Source organism: Sabethes cyaneus, chromosome 2, assembly GCF_943734655.1.
Source record: "Sabethes cyaneus chromosome 2, idSabCyanKW18_F2, whole genome shotgun sequence".
In the NCBI taxonomy this organism is placed as follows: Eukaryota; Metazoa; Arthropoda; class Insecta; order Diptera; family Culicidae; genus Sabethes; species Sabethes cyaneus.
This window is the reverse complement of record NC_071354.1, coordinates 45,153,436-45,173,389: the sequence shown is the minus strand read 5'-3', so window position 1 is coordinate 45,173,389 and position 19,954 is coordinate 45,153,436. Positions and strand designations below refer to the sequence as shown.

General features: G+C 42.6%; 1 protein-coding gene across 1 annotated transcript; it reads right to left on the bottom strand.

Annotated features, from left to right (window-relative positions):
* Positions 1-707: 707 nt before the first annotated feature.
* LOC128735351 (uncharacterized) lies at positions 708-19,154 on the bottom strand. The gene is made up of 7 exons (XM_053829840.1): positions 19,065-19,154; positions 18,360-18,986; positions 11,824-12,318; positions 2,073-2,293; positions 1,476-2,008; positions 1,234-1,411; positions 708-1,173 (listed from the first exon to the last, which is right to left on the bottom strand). The coding sequence occupies exons 1-7, from the start codon at positions 19,152-19,154 to the stop codon at positions 708-710; spliced, it is 2,610 nt and encodes an 869-aa protein (XP_053685815.1).
* Positions 19,155-19,954: the final 800 nt, after the last annotated feature.

Here is a 19,954-nt window from a genome sequence, read left to right as displayed (position 1 = left end):
TCCCGCCGTAGTGGTTAGCAATCACGCCGAGGACCCGGTTTTAAATCCTAAACCCGCAGAAGTCACGATGCTTCAACGGCAGCAAACTGAGCAATGCTGCATATTGTATTGAAGCAAATCAACGAATTCCTGGATTCTCTTTTTCTGGTGTTCGATGATTTTGAAAAAGCATTCTACTACTACTAAACAACGAAAATTAATACTACTTCTAAATATTTTACTCGTCTTTCTATTAAAATGAATGATTTGCTCTAAAACTAATCGAGTAGCAGTAGCACAGCCTACTTGGCAACTAGACGTGGGCCGCTTTTACAAAAAAAAATTACAAAACTTCACTCAACATAGGCATAATGATGCGAGCGCAGCATAATTTACTGACCGAACAGACTGTTCAATTTCAAAGGATAAAGACGTAGTTCTGCATAAAACATATCAACCATTAAAATGTGATGTTATAATCTGAAGGAGGGAAAGATAGGCCCTAAAAAAGGATAAACACAGCGACTGTTAAAATGCGCAGCATATATTTTCTGATCAACTGAATATTGGTACGGTGATATCGATTTTAAGAAAAAGTTGTTACCAATAAAAAATTAATTATAATTGAAAGCTCGAAAAAAGCATATCACACCTGAACGTGATTCACGGTTAATCACACAATCTACGGAACATTACATCCCGCCACGCCGCGCCGTCGGTTCCATCTCTCATTTACCCCTATCCTCGCTAGCTGATTGCCCACTTTCTTCCGGTACGGGGGCAAGTGACGGATGTTTTTGATTATCCACCCGCTGCTGATGGCCGTGGGAGTTGGGTTGCATTTGATGGAACCCATTCTCCATTTCCTGATAGGAGCCATTGCCTGACGGCTCTTCGAAGCGATGTGGCGAATGCTGCTGCTGGTGTTGCTGTTCGTCGTGATGCTGAGAGGATTGATGATTCTGCTGCTGCTCTTGATGATGATGATGCTGATGACGATGACGTAGTACATTCGAAATATTACTACGGCTGCCCACCGAAAGCACCGTTATCGATCGATAGCGGAAGCAAACGTACACGACGAACACGGTCAGTCCGCACCAGCTGAGACTGTAGAGCAAACTGTACCGGCTTGCCGCGTATACGATCCAGTGTAACAGCTGCAGGACGGCTGCAATCGTTGACAGGATGGTTCTGAACGAATGACAGAGTAGAATAATATTCTGTATTTAAAACATAGTTAAGGATACTTACAACTCCCTCCTGTATTGCACGAACCCAGAAAATTCCACACTATCGGAAATTTCGTAGGTGCTATCCATGGAATTCAACAAATGATGTCTTCGATTGACCATTCCTCTTAGAACAACTAGATTAACTAGTATACTAAATAACAAACTGCTAAATATTGTGCATAGTACGACTAGAATTTCTGAAATAATAAAAATTCCTTGAATTATAAGTTTATTGAAGGACAGATGGAAGGGCGAATTTACCATCACAATATAAAGTAAAGAGTACAGCAATCACCCAAAGAACACAGCATCCGAAGGCAACGAAAACTACGTTGCGCGTGTCCATTTTTTGAAAATCACTCTGTTTACAAACTAGCAGCTGCAGGTTTGTCGCCACAAACACGACGTACGATGCCTCAATCAAAATAAATACAATTGTGGAATAGATGGATTCTTCGAATTCCGTCAGCGCCGCCTCCAGCAGCAAAGCCACGAACAGTAAGCCCACGTGTACCATAATCAGTTTCCCGAAGGTGGTGTGAAAGTTTCTCTCGAAAGCGTAGATCAGTACGGCCAGAAAGAGCGCCACCAGTGCCGAACCGATGACCAGCTTGTCGACCAGATCGAATGGATCCGGAAACACGATTTCATCGCAAACAAACGCCGCCAGCACCGTGGTGCCGGTTTCTTCGACACAATAGTCATGGTAGATCACCATCTGGTTGGCGTTCGATACCATCAGCGAGCCGTTCTGAATCATCGTAAACATCGCGCCATCGTTGCTGAATACCAAACTGCAAAAATTAGAATGTTAATGGATGGCTTTACAGCACCAATCAGTAATGTAAGAAAACTTACTGCTTTCCAATGCATTTCCCGTTCGTTGTAACGTTGTTTTTCAAATACTGGCCAAATTCAAAGCACGTCTGGTCGTAGATGATCACTTCTCGGCTGATGATGGGCAGTCGTGGCCTCCGTAGGCCTTCCTTGCAGCGGGTAATACTTTCATGCAGGAACGATTCTCCTGGCGGGCAGCATTTGTTGATCGTTAACGACGATGCCGGGACGATCGGTTGTGGCTGAAATATTTAATGAAATGTGAATAAGTTGATCAAGAAGTTTTTGCTCTAACCTTTCATTTACGGTTAGAAAGTCTCTGAGTAAGCAGCAATACTAATTCAGTAAGTCACCCTCTTTTCAGCACATGTATGTATAACTTTCGTCAGAGAAAAATTTGAATATAATATCAAAGCCAAATTTTGCTAACTTAAGATAAGTTAAAAAAGTTTAAAAAATGAGCAATAAAGGGTGTCCACGGTAAAATTGCAACACAGAAAATTATTTCGCAAAATTCTAGTTTTTATCCGATTGCTATCAAACTTTCAGGGTATCAAATGAAATAATTAAACTAAGTTAACCGAATGCCTGTACTTTGGCTAAAACCCCACCCATTAGATTTTGCACAACCTCAAAATCGACATGTTTTGCATATTTAGCCATACTTTCTTCATTTCTTCGACTGTTTTGATTACTTTAGGACTGTGATGGCCAAAGCGCGGCCCTTCGTAATAATTCGTGCGGCCCGCGGGCTAATTTGAGGGATGACAGACTTATGCATAATTTTTTTGATGACACAGGGGTCACTCAGTTCAGTCGTAGTACTTTGTGTATATTGTAGATCCGATTGCTCTGCGGTTTAAATCTTGTGGTGATTGCTTAAAATCGACTTTTGCTGCCGCCTATTTTACATTTTGGTATGTGAAAGAATGGCCAGAGGTCATTGCGGCCCGCGGACTCATGGGGCGACCTGATTTGGCTCGCATCACGCTTATGCCTGGGCATCACTACTTTAGGATGTTTCAGAAGATTTTACTGCCCAGAATTTCTCGATTGGTCGCAGCAGCGGTGTATTTGACAGATTATGATCTTTTGGCACGAAATCGATTGTTTGCCTTAGGTCACTCCAGCACGACCTTTGCGTAATAGCATGAAGCCAAATCCTACCAGAAGATCGTAGGACAGTAGTGAGACTCCAGCAGAGGCAGAAGTCGCTTTTGGAGATACTCTTTGAAATACACCGGTTCATTCAGCAACGGGCCTATTTTGACAAAGAGAATTGTACAAACATAACGATTGGTCACGTTTACCAGCTCGCAGCTCCTTTATGAAGGGCCAAAAAGGAATCGGTCGGCGAACAACATCACTTGCACGTACCAGGGGTATTTAAGAATCTCCTTCCAGAAACTAGATCACATGAGTCAATCGTTAAGTAAGCCCTCCCAATCCAGAATGACCCCAATAGGTGGGGAGAAGGACACGCTCATTATCCACAATGTGTTGTTAGCCGGGCCAAGGTTAACCTTAGGAAGTTGACCATTTCACTCTCCCTAAGCACACTGCTTCAAACAAGTACCCTGATGGACCCTTCCATTCATTGATGTTATTGTTTTTGTGTAGTTTAAAGATTATATTAATTACTTCTGTTGTTGCACTTATTTATAGTCTTTGGATTATAGCTCATAGTTGTATTATGCTCTTCTTTATGATGTTGTTGTGCTTTAATGGTGTATTATTGGATCACAATGATGTATTGACTTTAAGATACTTTCTATTTTCATTTTATTTTTGATATTTGAAGTGGTTTCATTATGCTTTTCAATTTTAGGCAGTCCGAAATATGGGTATAAGAAAAAAGCTACGAGAAATAAGTTTACCAACACCGAAGTTTATGTACTATCAACCTATTTGACCTAGCCGAAATCGCGCGCGAGCGGTTATTAGATACCGATAGACATTTGTTACTATACGCGAAAGCCGTCTTGAGACAAACGGGTTTATTTTGGCAATTCCATCAAAAACCATACCTGCGCGAGATACCTTTTGGCATCCTTCGATCATAAAATATACTAAAAACCCTAAATACTATCGAGGAGCTGTTCAAAAGCTATCAAGTTTTTGATATTCAGTAATCATATAATGGAAATTACGCGCGCGGTGTTCTTAGCTATCCTGTTTTGCGATTTTAATGCGCGAGATACCTCGTTTATAACGCTTCAATATAAGTCACGGTTTATAAACACGTCAATGCTATGTGAGCCTAAGCTAACTCAAAATGAATTTTAGAAACAAACGCTGCCGGAAAAATGCAACGAGCGAAGCACAAAAGCAAACGACGCGAAATTGCTATACGAAACAACACTCAGTATGTAAGCACCAGTTATATGAGACTGACCTTGATACTCGAAAATTTTCTTGTAAAGCCAATAATTACGAATATAAGATATATAATATATTTTTTATAAATTTAATGTAAATGGTAATGGAACTCATAAGCAGCCATAATTTGTAAATTTACAGCGAAAAATACTATGCACATGTGAGATTTATACTGGTTCGAAAACCATGTTACAACTTCAATTTATTCTACCTGTAAATCAAAATCAGGCATAATGAAACATTAGCTCGTTAAGCTATTAGGCAGGCTTGCCATTTCCTCACTCATTGTGCAAAAAGTGCAACTTTTTTCATTCAACACAATGAGCAGAACTGCTGCCACAAATGAGAAATACATCCACGCAATGAGAAACAGACCAAAAATAAAGAGAAATATAAACAAACTTTAGATTCTCATTGTGCGCTCGTACTCGTACTGCAGCAAGCAACGGCACGGGAATTACATTGTTGCCATATCTATCATCAACCATCGTCATATGCAACATTTTTTGCACTGTTGCCGCTGCGAACAGCAGTCTAAACAGTTTTTTTTTGTGCCATATCATGGGCAGCCAAAAAGTGTATTAACACTTTGTTGCTCAGTTTATTCCTCAATGAGAAGAATAATGAGCAGGTTGCTGAGCAATCGCGATCAGTAAAAAAGAGAAAAGTTCAAACAAAACGGAGCAACATAAATAGCGACTGAGTAAAGTGTGAATTTTTCTCTTCTTTTTTTTTATTCTGAGGAGAAATCATCCCTGCTATTAGGTATTCCCTAAGTTGATAAGCATTGCCTCTTACCAACGCTAATACGCAGAGATATAGCGCCCTACACGCTTGAAACTATTAAGATCAATTTTACCAAAAAAATAATATCAAGCAAACTAATATTTGAATTTGGCAAAAAGAAAATTGAAAGAACATGTTAAAAAGATAATTATGGGGCAAATAATTACATACAAAAAAGCGAGTTTGAGTAAAAAGTATAGTTCCATAAAAGTAGAAAAATCAAATTTGGGGATCACAGCCCAAGTAACAATTCTAAAGCTCCTTGGTTTTACTTGAATTTTATAAAGGTTTTTATAAACGATACGAGTCAAACACAACACACTTATAGCTCGCTGAAAAACTATAATAAAACTGTTAATAAAGCAACTTTACTGTCGTTGCTTATATTACCACGTTAAAACTGGTTGGCTGCACCACGCCTCTTATAAACTTGTGGCGTATCAATACAAAATGGCGCACCAGTCAAAATTGATCTTATTGCTTGTCAAACCGCAATAACGGGTGGCAACTAAAATTTTGGAATTTTTTCGCGGCCCGTATGCTCAACAGCGTACGAGAGAAATGAGAGTATGTATGTGTTAGCGCTCTCTCTTTTCTCTTTCTCTCTCTCTCTCTCCTCTTTTTGTTAATATTTTTTATTTTGTTTATGCTTGCCCAGTTTTGCTAAAAATGGCGTCGAAACAAGAAGCATTTCGGGAGCACGTTGTACACTTCTACGAACTGCAACAGAAATCTCGGCAAAAAGTATACAGGACAATATTTAAAAAGCAAATATGTTGCGGCTTCGAATGTTTACCATACCCTAAGATACCCAACAACTATTCACAAGCAAGGTAGTGGAAGACTAGCCAAAATAATGGACGCAGAAGGACACCGTTCTCTTTCTCGTTTCTTCAACAACAAGCCCTCTGGTTTAGCTATCAATTAAGATGCACCAGACGAGTGTTTGAAGAAAATTTTGATCCCGTTTCTACAAAAACATCATGCAGTTAGACAATACGTTTTTTGGCCGGCTAGAGCATCATCGCATTACGCCAAAAAAAAACACAATCGTTTCTGAATACCCATTCGATTCCATTTTTACCCAAAAACCACGACCCGAAAAATCTTTCTGAGTGCGCCCACTCGAAGATTTCTTCGGGATTTTAAATTCTATAAAAATAACTGGAGAGCCACGAACTGCAAACAGTTGGTTGGTAGAATCAAGAGACGCATTCGCAAAGTTGACATGACGGCCGTACAACACTCCTGTTCCAAAATTCTAAAATTTTAGTTGCCACCCGTTAAATCTGCTAAATTTTAATAAAGCTATTAAAATGGTAGCACCCTGACCAAACAGTTTTCTGCTGATATTTTGAAGAATACTGAAGTTCAACACCAAAATCAATCTGTTTTCCTGACACAGGAAGCAACTAAAATGATTAAATGAATATATTTATTTTATTAAAACAACCAGTTTGCGGAAATTGCAAAATTTCAGTGGCGCGTTGATTTCATGAGCCTATCATATCAATATGCTCGATAAAATTTAATGCGCACCTACAGCAAATAAACTAAGACTACTTAAAATTCATTATTTATTCTTTGGGATATTTTATAATGGTCACTACATATAAACCAAATCGTTCAGAATGATCTGACAGTAAAACTTTAACTTTTCTACTCACGGATGTTTTAGTGTTTAGTTTGGTTTATTATAGAGTGGTTTAACCGACGAGTCATTCACCAGCTCACGGATGTATTTTCAAGTTGACAAAGCTGGCGAATTGCCCGAGCAGTCCCGGTCATAATTTTTGGCACACTTATACTATGTTCTATGGCGGTTCAAGCGATGCTAACTTTAACTGCCAGTAGGTCCCTATTTACGGAAAAAATTGCTTGTAAAAAACGGTAAAATTTATGTTTTAAATTTAAAATTTTTAGGGTAAATAAAGCAACATACGATATTTACACCTTCCAGAAAGTAACGTAATTTGATAGTATCAAAAAGTTTGTAGAACATGTTAAACCTGTTAGATGAGGTTTTGTGTATAAAAAGTTTAATATACTGGTTTTAAGGGGGTCACGACAGAAAGTCGATTATATCTCGCAAACCATCTGATGCAGATACTTAGTACCTTCAGCAAAGTTTAATAAAATTCAAAGATCTATAACTATGCTGAACACATGAACATGCTATCTAGTTCCTATAAAAAGTTAATTTTTTCAAATGTGTTATCCCCTTAATATCTAATGGTATGAAAATGTCAACAGATGCAGAATATTTTTCTAAGGAACTTCTCCGAAGACACCTAAGCTCAGAAACATCAGGAAAAGCGAGAAAAGACTTTTGACCGCCTTTTTCCAGAATGGTCCCACTGTGGAACGGTGCAACTCCGGGACAATTTATAAACTACGTGACGAGTATCGGGCCTCTCCCAAATGTATTGAGAAATAAATGAATGGTCCCTGACTTCGATATAATTAATGATGCTATAGCGAGTTTTAATTGGCGCAGTCTTCTAGCGCAATGTTCCACTGACGAGGCAGTTCAACGTTCAATCATCAACCGCGGTGGAATTCAGAATTGAACCATTCTCGCCACCGTCTACGGAAAGTTCGCAAACGCTTTCTTAAAGATAAATCAGACCAGAACAAATAGTCTCTTCGTCAAATTGAGCAACAGTACAAAGTACAGCTATTCCAACTATTCCGGGCTAATGATACCCGCAAGTTTTACGAGAAGGTGATCCAAACTCGCAAGGCCTGACATGTGTAGGGACGAGGGAGGGGAACTAATCACAAACGAGCGCGAGGTAGTCGACAGGTGGAAGCAGTTTTTCGATGAACACCTCAACGGCGATATAGCAGAAGGAGACGCAATGCAAGTTAACCTCGGAGTATCTACAAACGACAACAGCGTACCGGCTCCCGATCTGGAAGAGATCCGACGAGAAATCGGTCTGCTGAAGAATAATAGAGCCGCCGGAAAGGACCGACTCCCGGCAGAACTCTTAAAAATGGCCAAGAACCGCTAGTAACGGCACTTCACTGGCTGATTCCAAGGATTTGGGAAGAAGAGAAACTACCGGAGGAGTGGATGGAAGGCGTCGTCTGTCCCATCTGCAAAAAGGGCGACCGGCTAGACTGCTGTAACTACCGCGGCATTACGCTGGTCAACGCCGCCTACAAGGTGCTCTCCCAGATTTTGTTGCGTCGTCTATCCCCAATAGCAAGAGAATTCGCAGGGCAGTATCAGGCGGGCTTTATGGGGGCCCGTGCTACTACGGATCGAATTTTTACTCTCCGACAAATCCTTCAGAAATGTCGAGAGTACAACGTGCCCACGAATCATATTTTCGTGGATTTAAGAGCAGCATACGATACCGTTGAACGCGAACAATTATGGCAGATAATGCACGAGTACGGTTTTCCGAACAAACTGACGCGGCTGATCAAAGCTACTCTGGAACGAGTGATGTGCTACGTGCGCGTTTCGGGCACACTCTCAAGCCGTTTCGAATCGCGCAGAAGGTTACGGCAAGGGGATGGACTGTCCTGTATGTTATTCAATATCGCTATTGAAGGTGTGATCCGGCGAGTGGGCATCGAAACGAGGGGAACGATCTTCAGTAAGAGTAGCCAACTCCTAGCCTTTGCAGACGACCTAGACATCATTACTAGAAACCGTGGGACGGAGGAGGTAATCTACGCCAGGATAGGGCTACAAATCAATGCGTTGAAAACCAAATATATGGTAGGAAGAGGCTCCCGAGAAAGTAACGTTTGCCTCCCACGGACAGTGACTATTGACTGCGATGAACTGGAAGTGGTTGATGAGTTCGTATATTTGGGATCTCTGGTCACCGCCGACAATAATACGAGTAAGGAGATCCAACGACGCATTCAAGCTGGAAGTCGAGCCTACTTTTCCCTTCGCAAGACGTTTCGATCAAGGAGCATACGCCGCCGCACAAAGCTGACGATGTACAAAACGGCACCAGGAACAGGGGGGCCCAACGTGCGCGATGGCTCGACCAGGTCGGAAGCGATTTACGACTTCTGAGACGACTAGGAAATTGGCGACGAGTGGCCAAGACCGAGTTGAATGGAGACGAGTGCTTTAAACAGCATGAACCACCCCGGCTCTATGCTGCTGAAGAAGAAGAAGAAGAAACAGAGGGGTTGGGGTTGTTGATGCGTTCGATGCGATTATTTTTCACCGACTCTCATCAGTAAAGAACAGATTTGTGGAGACTTATCAAGACGGCTTCGTTGAAGGATGATCAGTGAAGGAGGCTGTGACTGTCGTCCAATGAATACAGAATTTATATGCACATTTATTGCATTGATTTCAAAGCTGCGCATGGTACCATCGACTGTAGAAAGCTATGGAAAATCATGGGCGAGAACGGCTTTTCCGTAAAGCTGATCAAACTGATAAGAGCTACATTGAATGACAAGCAGAGCTGTGTGCAAATTTCCGGTGGATTGCCGTGTTTATTCGAATCCCGAAAGACGATCAAAAATCTCTTAATGATGATATTCAGCATAGTGCTAAAAGGAAAGCCTTGTAGCTACATTCCGCGTTCGGAACTTGACCTTCTTAAAGCTGATGTTAGAAACATAAGCGGCCTAAAACTCCAAAAATGAAACAAAACGATCGCATATTTTGAACAAAATGAAGATTATGTGAAATAAAATTTTGCTTTCTTTAAGGTAATCCTAAATTGAATATACTTGAACTTTTAGTTCATTCTTGAGATTTGTATCAGTTAAGACAGATGTTTCGAAAATACTCTCATCTTTTTATACACGTTTTTTTTAGATTACTCGAGACTCGAGACGGTGCAACTCCGGAACAATTTATAAACTACGTGACGAATGTCGGGCCTCTCTTGAGTGTAACCAGTTATCGTATGGACAGTTTGAATTATTTTACCAGGTTGTGAAATGATGTGATCAGAATGGATTATTAGTATTATTTATTGTAATAGTAACATTCTATATTCAGATTCACTTCGTAAAGTGACTCAAACGCATATCATTTGAATTTATTTAGAATAGAAAAAGATGACAGCTAACTTCGTTTAATTCGCACTAGCATCTGTCCAGCAGATTATTGTAATCAAAGCACGGTTCGCTGGTGCATAAATTTGCTGAAACTGACGTGCCCCGAAGTTATCGTAAAGGTGCATTGAAGGGAATCGATCGATGATTCCATTGATTAGATCAAACACGAACATTATTTGTGGAATGAATCGCCTGACTGGCGGAGATTATTACTTGATCAGCTAGCAAGCACCCGCAGGCCGCAGGGGTAGATCACGCAACACGAATCGCGAAAACCCTTTTTCTGCACCCATTCTTTTTGCGAAAGCTTACGATTACGGTGCCTGAACCAAATAAGTTTGTAAAGTATAGGTACTCCAAGCTGCAGCCCACCAGGGAACGACTAATGATCCTCTGTGGAACGATCGAGGAGAACCTCTACTATTTACTTATTTTTATTTTGACTGATATGCATTTCGGTCTCCGGCTTGCTGGCTTTATCGTAGCTTAAAACGAGTACTAATGAAACTGACAAGTCGGAGGCGAAATGCGCTGTCAGCTGTAACAAACTAACACTAATAATAAAATTAAAATAAAAAGTTTTGCCTCTTCCCTTCTACTAAGTAATAACTAATCATTTCAAGGACTTAAAAATCATTAAAAATGATGACTTGACAACAAGTAAACAGCAGTACATACAATGCCTTTATAATGCGATCCAGGACGTTCGCCGAATCAGCAGTTTAAACTTTAGATCACAAATATTTACGCTTGTTCAAGAGTATCAAATACGGCATTGTGAAAATAGTAAATGTTTGAGAATCAATTTTGAAATTAGCATGGTGTGGTATAACATTTAAAAAATAATCATTTGAAGTAGGTATAAATTTATTACGAAAAGGGCAAATTTTTTTCAAGTAAACAAATGTCCTTGATAAAAATAAAAAAAAACTATAATTTTTTATGAGTAATCTGTAATTGCATGCTATTAGTTGAATTCGACAGCTGGATTTGTTCAGTGACTTTGTGGAATAAAGAACACGAAGGTACATACGCATCGAAAAGCAATTTAATTAACAATTTGAGCCGCCCCACCGCGTGACAGACCAAAATCCACCGTACAGTTGCAAATTACAGTCTACTGAAATGGCCAGCTTGCTGCGTTAAACCATTAAACAAACACAATCTTCCTCACTAATGGCACCCATCTGTCCAGTGTCAACATTTGCCCCGGTAAAAACATTGACATTTTCGGCAAGCCCAGCCAGCAATAAATCATTTGCGATATTGCCAGCCCAGCCGAGCTACTCACAAACACGCACGTCCGCACGTCGACACGGCACGGCACGACGTACTTCCCCGCACACAAACGGATGGTACCTATTTCTAATGTTTATTATCGCCGTTTCTCGGCTATTTGCACTCAAGGGTAATTATCTCCCACTATCGGTCCACCTTGATAACGAGTATCGAAACCGGTTCCAACAATGTTATTACCGAATGCACCACCAAGCTCTAGTTATTTGTAACATTCCATCGAACAAAACAACCAACCCCCAACCGGACCGGCACGTACCTGTCGGTTGGCGGCGCATTTCAGCGTATCCTTCTCTGCGTCTGCATCGCTGACCTTGACCGGGTCGGCGTTAGATTTCTTCCGGCTGTCCGAGTCGGTGTCGGCGTCCTCAGTCTGGTTCATCACCGACGCAATAAGCCTGTCGATCGCATCATGATAGTCTGCTCTTCGCTGCGCTTCGTCCTGCAGATAGTCCAAATCCGAAGGATCCCCGATCGTAGTCAAATCTTCATCGTAAGCCACATAGTTGGCCCCACTTTGGCATGCCAGAATTAATGCAGTTGCTGCATACAACGCTAGTGCAGCAGATTTCCTCATTCCGAGCCCATCGAACTTCACTGGGCCACAAACACACAAACACGCATGCAACCGTTCACTAGCAACGAAGCCGACGATTTCGCGCCCACTAATCGACACCTTAAACTTACCGCGTGGATGGCTCTTCACCAACTGAACTCGCGAAGGTACCTGCAAACTTTTGATCGAATGAGTGCCCTGTAAACACAGATAGCTTAGCTTGATTTTGTTATTTATTTGTCACACGCAATCCACTGACTGTGGTCAAAAACTTCTGCCCGGGGGACCACCACACTCACACCTTGCTAGCAGGATCCACTAGTTGTCTAGGCTAGCCCCCGAAAAAAAGAATAATACTCCGAAGTCGCGCGCAAACTTTTTCGGTGCGGACGAGTGACTCACCGCGCGAAGCCTAGTGGTGCGACCACCTCGAATCGATTTTGCAGGTAAAATGAATCGAGTTTCGGTTGGCCGAACTGAGCGATGCCTAGCGATAGTTAAAACGCTGCTGCGTTATTGTTTGGATCATCGACGACACGAACCGGTGCGTGTCTTGAGGGGGGGCCCAGCGAGCAGGAATTTCCGCGTGAGGCGGAACGCACGCATGCACTCGCACGCGACCGCTCCGGGTCCGGCCCTAGACACAGCCCTGAAAGCCACTGAAATATGGGGTTTTGTATGGTGGAAAAAAAATCACCGGGTCGGAAAGAAAACCTGGTTCGCAGGTGAGATTCTAACAAGTTTCGGAAAATCCAATCGAGGTGAAGGTGGTGTGTGATGGTGGTGGTGGTGGTGGTGGAGCTTGCGAGGTGCGATACAGTTTTGAACCGCATTGTAAAAATGATGCTCGATTGCTTGTCATTTGCATGTGTTTTGCTACTTATACGCTCTATTGGGCTGTTATTTTTAATCAACCTATATGTCACTCGTGAAACGAGTTTTTGCCTTGAATCATTAATCCATTTGATATCGTGTTGTGAGATCAAATGACGTAAGCTCCATCCTAACATCAATCGGCGCGTTTTCGTTTTCTTTCTATTTGCTTAGATTATTAGCTGCTGAAATAGGAAGGAACCACGAACCACTCGCTGTTGTAATATATTTAGACGAAAAATGTTGTATACCCAAAAATGGCTGAGCAACTCTTAAGAATATTCACGAAAGTGATTTAAATATTAATAAACTAACATACAGTACTTTCTTTCGATAACGGAATTTTTGACCGAAACACGTTTTTGTCTAACCGGTTTTAAGTTAGACATAGTCAGACGGTCGTTGTTGCCGGGTCACTGTAAAAGTAAGGATTTATCAGCTTTAGTAATTCGTGTCATTTGTGTACAAACACTGCAAGCCTTATCTTTAGGACAGCTAACTTTTCATAACATTGTAAGTTTTGATTCTGGTATTTAACACGTGTTCTGAGTTAAGTAGCTAAAGATAATCATTGCAAATGTGTTAAGGTGTGTTATGCTTCATATTAAACACAGAAGAAAAATCCATCCGGCAACGCGTTTGCATATGACGGATTTCGCGCCAACTCGTCTATTGAGCTGGCAGCACCTACATATAAATAAGCTAATTATTCTTGTCCATAATGAAAACGGGGTAATTTTATTTTTAGTGTATAATATCAACGTGAAATAAAAGTTTAGTCTAAGGCTGTACGTCTGTAGGTGGCCTTCGCTTTTAGCGCCTCATTATCCTTTTTAAAAAACAAGAATTCAGGTTATTTGCGATAAATTTTTTTTTGAGGAATTTTGGCCAGTTTTACTTCTGAACAAAAAAAAGCTTATAGAATTAAATAATTGGCCTGTAATTGAGTCTGTGAGTAATTTACATACTTTAATAAATTTTGTGATAAAAAAAAGTAACTAGGTTGGAGAGTTGGTCATAAACGCAAAAAAAATAATTAAGGTAATTCTTACCTGGCGCTCGTTCAGATAATAAGTTTTCATAAAAATCAAACCTTGGGCTTGTTTTGAGCGCACTTAAATGAAAAAATTATCATTAGTTTGATCACATCGTTTGTACGATGTTGCCCGTTAGAGGCCTAAGGGATGTACAGGGATTAGACAAAAAGATCGAGACAGTCAAAATTTTGGACCCAAATTTTAAGCCATAATTTCTAGACATTTTTAGATTAAACCAATGAAAATGGAAAACATGAAGAGTCTTCATTTTATAGGTGTTTGAGTACGAAATGTCGCTTCTATTTTGTTTTTCCTATTTTCCAATCAGTGGTTAAAATGACGTCAAAACAAAAGAAACATCTTTTTCTTCTTCTACCAGCCGAGACTCGGGGTGGCTCTTGTTGTATTAAGAATTCCTCTCCACTGTACTCCTGGACTACCCGTCGCCAATTTTTTGCGAGTCTCGACACACGCAAGTCGGATTCAATCTGGTCAAGCCATCTAGCACATTGGGCCTCTTTATTGCTGGTGCCGGTGGGGTTCTTTAAGAGAACGGATTTCACTGCACAGTCCGCCAGCATCCTTGTGACGTGGCCGGCTCTCCGCTATCCGTTTGAACTCCGTTAAAAATGTTCCGCAACTCCTTTCGTTCAAATACGGCTAGTGCACATATGTCCTCTGCAAGCAAAGTTACTGTCTCAAGTCCATAGAGGACTGTCGGTCTGATTAGCGTTTTGTACATCGTCAGCTTTGTGCGGCGGTGTATGCTCCCAGATCAAAGAATCTTGCATAGGAAAAAGTAGGCTCGATTTCCAGCTTGAATGCGTCGTTGGATCTCGTTGGATCGTTGGATTGAAGATCGTGCCCCACGCGTTGGTATCCGCTCGGTTCAAAGCACCTAGTAGCGCTGCGTTGAACAGCAGCCATGAGAGACCATCACACAGTGGGACCATTCTGGAAAACGGCGGTCAAAAGTCTTTTCTCGCTTTTCCTGACGTTTTTGAGCTTAGGTGTCTTCGGAGAAGTTCCTTAAAAAGTATACTGCATCTGTTGACATTTTCATACAATTGGATATTAAGGAGATAATACATTTGAAAAAATTAACGGAAGGTGCTGATGGTTTCAATGTTGCTCAGCTCTACTTCGAGCGTTGTCTTCAAGTAGGCTGGCTCAACTGGCATTCGTGCATCTGCTTCCCCATTCGATTGCCCAGGCGTTGAAGTCACCTCCTATGACGATCGGTCTCCGTCCAATGAGCTCTCCAGTTAGTTCGTCCAGCATGCGGCGGAACTGTTTCATCGTGCATTTTGGGGGAGCATAGCAGCTGCACACGAAGATTCCGTTAATTTTGGCGGCCACGAAATCCTCGTATCGGCTTGTAACCACTTCCTGGATAAGATATCGGCCCGTCACCAATATCGCGGTCATTCCTGCTCTGTCTGCTATCCAGTTACCATTATCGGAGAAAACTCGATACGGCTCCGCTATGATTGCAACGTCGCACTTCGTTTCAGTTGTCGACTGCCACAACAGTTGCTGTGCAGTGTCGCAACGATTGAGGTTGATTTGAATCACCTCCATTATTGTAGGCCTGCCTTTGCCTTCTGGGACACCGGGCATTTAAAGCCTCCCGTCACGTGGTCGTTGTCTTCCTTGCACAACATACATCTCGGTTGCTTATTGCAGTCCTTCGCAACATGTCTCTCATTGCCGCATTTCCGACACAGTTTCGTTCTGTCGGGGCTCGGACAATTCCTCGCCTGGTGACCGAAGTCCATGCATTTAAAGCATCTCGCCATTTCGGTTGTCCTAGCATCGACTACCAACGCTCTCACGCTTCCGCAGCTTGCACCGCGCTTTTAGATGGTTTCTGTTTCCACGGCCTGACGCAAATTAATCCAGTATTAAACAGGAATAATCGCTTGTTAGATCTGATACTTGCCAATGATCCAGCCATACAACTTTGCTCAGTTACCGTGGCGGCCGATCCTATTATCACGCTTGATGCCGATCACCCCGCTCTTGAGGTTACATTCAGTTTGCCGATCCCTGTCGCGTTTGAGGACGTTATCGACAGCATCGATTTAGATTTCCATAGAATCGATTCTAATGGCTTAGCCACTGCAATTGCGCAGATCGACTGGCAATCCCTGTTACTGTATCCTGATGTTGACATGGCTGTTGAACAATTCATTCGCACTTTAAACAGTTTGATCTCGTTTTCGTTCCACACGCCGACCCGCTCGCAAGCCTCCATGGGGAAACGCGCATCTCCGTCGATTGAAACGTGCTAGATCCTCTGCTCTACGCGCATTTCAAAGATCACGCTGCCAAGCCACCAAGCGAAACTTTAACCGTGCCTGTAGTGAATTTCGAGCGTACAACCGTTTTTTGTATAAGCAGTATACTCTACGAATGCAAGGATACCTCCGCAGAAATCCGAAGAAATTTTGGTCATTTGTCAACTCTAAGAAAAACGAAGGCGGCCTACCTGTTGATCTGTTTCTGGACGATCGTAAAGCGAATGTTGCTCGCGATAAATGCAACCTCTTTGCTACTCACTTCAAGCAGGCTTTTAATCGTGCTCCTACTTCCTCAGAACAAATTGCTTATGCTGTTAGAAACACACCTAACGAAGCCATCAACCTCAACGTCTTTCGTGTAACGGAGGAGATTGTGAAAACTGCCATCGGAAAATTAAAATATTCGTTAGTGGCCGGACCTGACGGAATTCCATCTTGTATCCTGAAAAAGTGTTCTACTGTACTCGCTAGACCTCTCTCACTGTTGTTCAATGCTTCAATTCAGCAGTGTAAGTTCCCTACTCTATGGAAAGAATCAGTAATGTTCCCTGTACACAAGAAGGGTGATAAGCGCAACGTACAAAACTATCGAGGGATTACATCGTTATGCTCAAGTTCTAAAGTTCTCGAGATAATCGTGAATGACGCTTTGTTCGCTAGCTGCCAACACTACATTTCCTCAGACCAGCATGGTTTTTTTCCAAAACGTTCAGTTTCCACGAATCTCGTCGATTTCGTCTCGTTCTGCCTGCGCAACATGAATGAAGGGGTGCAAATTGATGCAGTGTATACGGACTTGAAAGCTGCGTTTGATCGGGTGGATCACGGCATCCTCCTTGCTAGGCTGGAGAAGCTGGGAGTTTCCGCACCGTTCTGCAAGTGGCTACGTTCGTACCTAACACACCGTAGGCTAAGTGTGAAGATCGGATCAGAGGTCTCCGACTCGTTCAACAACATCTCTGGTGTGCCACAGGGGAGCAACCTTGGACCCTTGCTCTTTTCTCTTTTTATAAACGAACTATCAGCTCTTCTGCCACCTGGCTGTCGATCGTTCTATGCTGACGATGTAAAAATCTTTAAAGCAATTAAAAGGGACTCCGACTGCATTGAACTGCAACGCCTTGTGGATAAATTTGAAGATTGGTGCTCGAATAACATGCTTACCGTCAGCATCTCAAAGTGCTTCGCCATCTCGTTTCATCGTAAAAATAAGCCCATAGCTTTTAGCTACAACATGGCAGGACATTTGTTACAACGCGTCTACCACATTCGTGATCTTGGTGTCGTCCTGGATAGCGCACTAACCTTCCGTATACACTACAACGACATTATCTCCAGAGCCAATAAGCAACTTGGATTTATTTTTAAAATCGCCAAGGAGTTCCGTGACCCGTACTGTTTTCGATCTTTGTACTATGCACTTGTAAGGTCTGTTTTGGAATTCGGATCAGTGATCTGGTGTCCATATCAACAAATTTGGATCACTAGAATCGAAGCAGTGCAGAAAAAATTTCTACGGTATGCTTTGCGCAGTCTTCCATGGCGCGATCCCAGAAACCTTCCGCCATATGAGGAACGCTGCCGTCTGCTTAACTTGGAGACTCTTGAAAGAAGACGTGCCAACGCTCAAGCTACGTTCCTGGCTAGATTGCTACTAGGAGATATTGACAGCCCCGCTCTTCTGAGCCAACTAAATCTGTATGCTCCTGAACGACCCCTCAGAACCAGGTATTTCCTGCACTTGCAGGGACGGAATGCAAACTACGGACTGTACGACCCTATCCGATTTATGGCAATGCGGTTTAACGAACTCTACGGTTGGTTCGATTTCAACATGACGCCTAATAATTTTCAACGACGACTCTCTCGTAGACGATAAATTTGTAATTGTACTATTGTATGTATTTACTGTCATATGTGTTTATATCATGAAGACCACCTTGTGTCCGATGATTTTTTTTTACAAATAAACAATAAACAAATAAACAATTTCTTTGGGTTCACGGAGGATGGCTCTAAAGCTAACCATCGCCCATCCGATCTTGACTCTCTCCATCTTCAGAAGCCGGTTTGCCGACGCGATAGATAGACGAATCGACACCGTCTGCGTACTACCGTATACCTTCCGCAGCCGAATAAACATGGAAACGTCGCCCAGGTATTTCGCTCTTGTCAGCACCGCTTTCACCTCGCTCTCTGTTGTGACCTCGTCCAGGTTTTTCGCTTCAACGATTGTCTCCTGAGACAAAGCTTTTACTTGAGCTTCGCTACCGAGCGCTGTCTCGACAAGCACCTTAAAGGCCGCGCTCTTCACCTCCGGGTCTCTCTTGAGCTCGAAGAGCAACTCGCCGCTCTGGGTTCTCCGGGTTTTCACGACCTTTTCCCCTAGCTCGTTCAGCTTCGGGTCGTCCCTCATTCTCTTGAGAAGATCGGCATAGGTCGTCTTCTCGCCCTTCACTCCAATAATCAGAGCGTCGCCTCTGCTCCGGATCCGGCGAGGTTGGGGTCCCTCCCTATTCTTCGCCTTTTTTCCCACTTCGCGTTCTGCCGGCATTTCCCTTTGCATCTGCTTCTGCCGATCTTCTTTCATCTTTTTCTTTTTCTCACTCTCCTTCTTCTGCTTAGGAATGGTTCTCCAGCCGCTAGCCTCACCCTGCTCCGTGCCTCACTGCTCCTCCGCTCTGTTTTCATTTTGCTCTTTGTGGTCATCCTTCCACTTTTTTGAGCTTACCTTATCTCCTGGCGATTCCCGATCCCGCTTTTCTGTGCGCGGGGCACTCGACGTCGCCTGTTCCAGGGTCATCGCTGCCAGCGCAGACATGTGAAAGCACGCACCGCTCCGCACACCGTGCTAAAACATTCTCCTTCGTTCGAACGTCACACGTAAAGAATCTGACTAAAGAAAAGACATTGGACATCAGTCACTCGCGGGCTCCTGTCATCATTAAACCTGATTTGCTCAACGATGATTGTTGTGCTCGTTTGCTCGAAAACTTGCGGAGTATCAGTCGATGAACGCGATTGAAAATAATGACTGCAAGCAAACGGCAACAAATATCATCGTATCATCACGAAATCGATCCGTGCTGCCTAACGAAAACACCAGGCAATCAAATTTGTATCGTACAGTTTATAAAATCGCCTAAATGTTGAACTCGAAAAAATATTGTTCGAACTTTTCCTAGCAACTTTGAACAGAGTCACGCACAGCAATCATCGTTGAGCAAATCAGGTTGAATGATGACAGGAGCCCGCGAGTGACTGAGCTCCAATGTTTTTTCTTTAGTCAGATTCTTTAGCCAAAATATAGCAACGCCAGTGCATTCTATTATCAAAAGTACCCGTTGCGGTGCCTATTTGGACGGGTAGCAGCCGTGCCGCACCGGACTGTGTTTATAACAGGTCTGCTGCCAGGGCCTCCTCCGCGATTACAGCCCTCCTTATTAAGGCCGTATGCTCCACTTCCTTCTCTACCAGGGCCTCCTCGGCAACTAGCCCTCTTAATCAAGGCCTCCTGCTCCACTTCGGCCTCTATCACCACCATTAAGGTCCGTGCCGCTTGCTTCTTGATCTCACCATGGATGTTACTTCTCTCCTTCATTAACTTAATCAGCTTCAGAA

Excerpts from the sequence above, each read along its gene's own strand:
- LOC128735351 (XM_053829840.1), bottom strand. The coding sequence starts at position 19,154 with ATGTCTGCGCTGGCAGCGATGACCCTGGAACAGGCGACGTCGAGTGCC. Across the intron at positions 2,009-2,072 it reads GGGAAATGCATTGGAAAGCA|TTTGGTATTCAGCAACGATG; the intron begins GTAAGTTTTCTT and ends TAATTTTTGCAG. Across the intron at positions 1,174-1,233 it reads GTGCAATACAGGAGGGAGTT|AACCATCCTGTCAACGATTG; the intron begins GTAAGTATCCTT and ends TCATTCGTTCAG.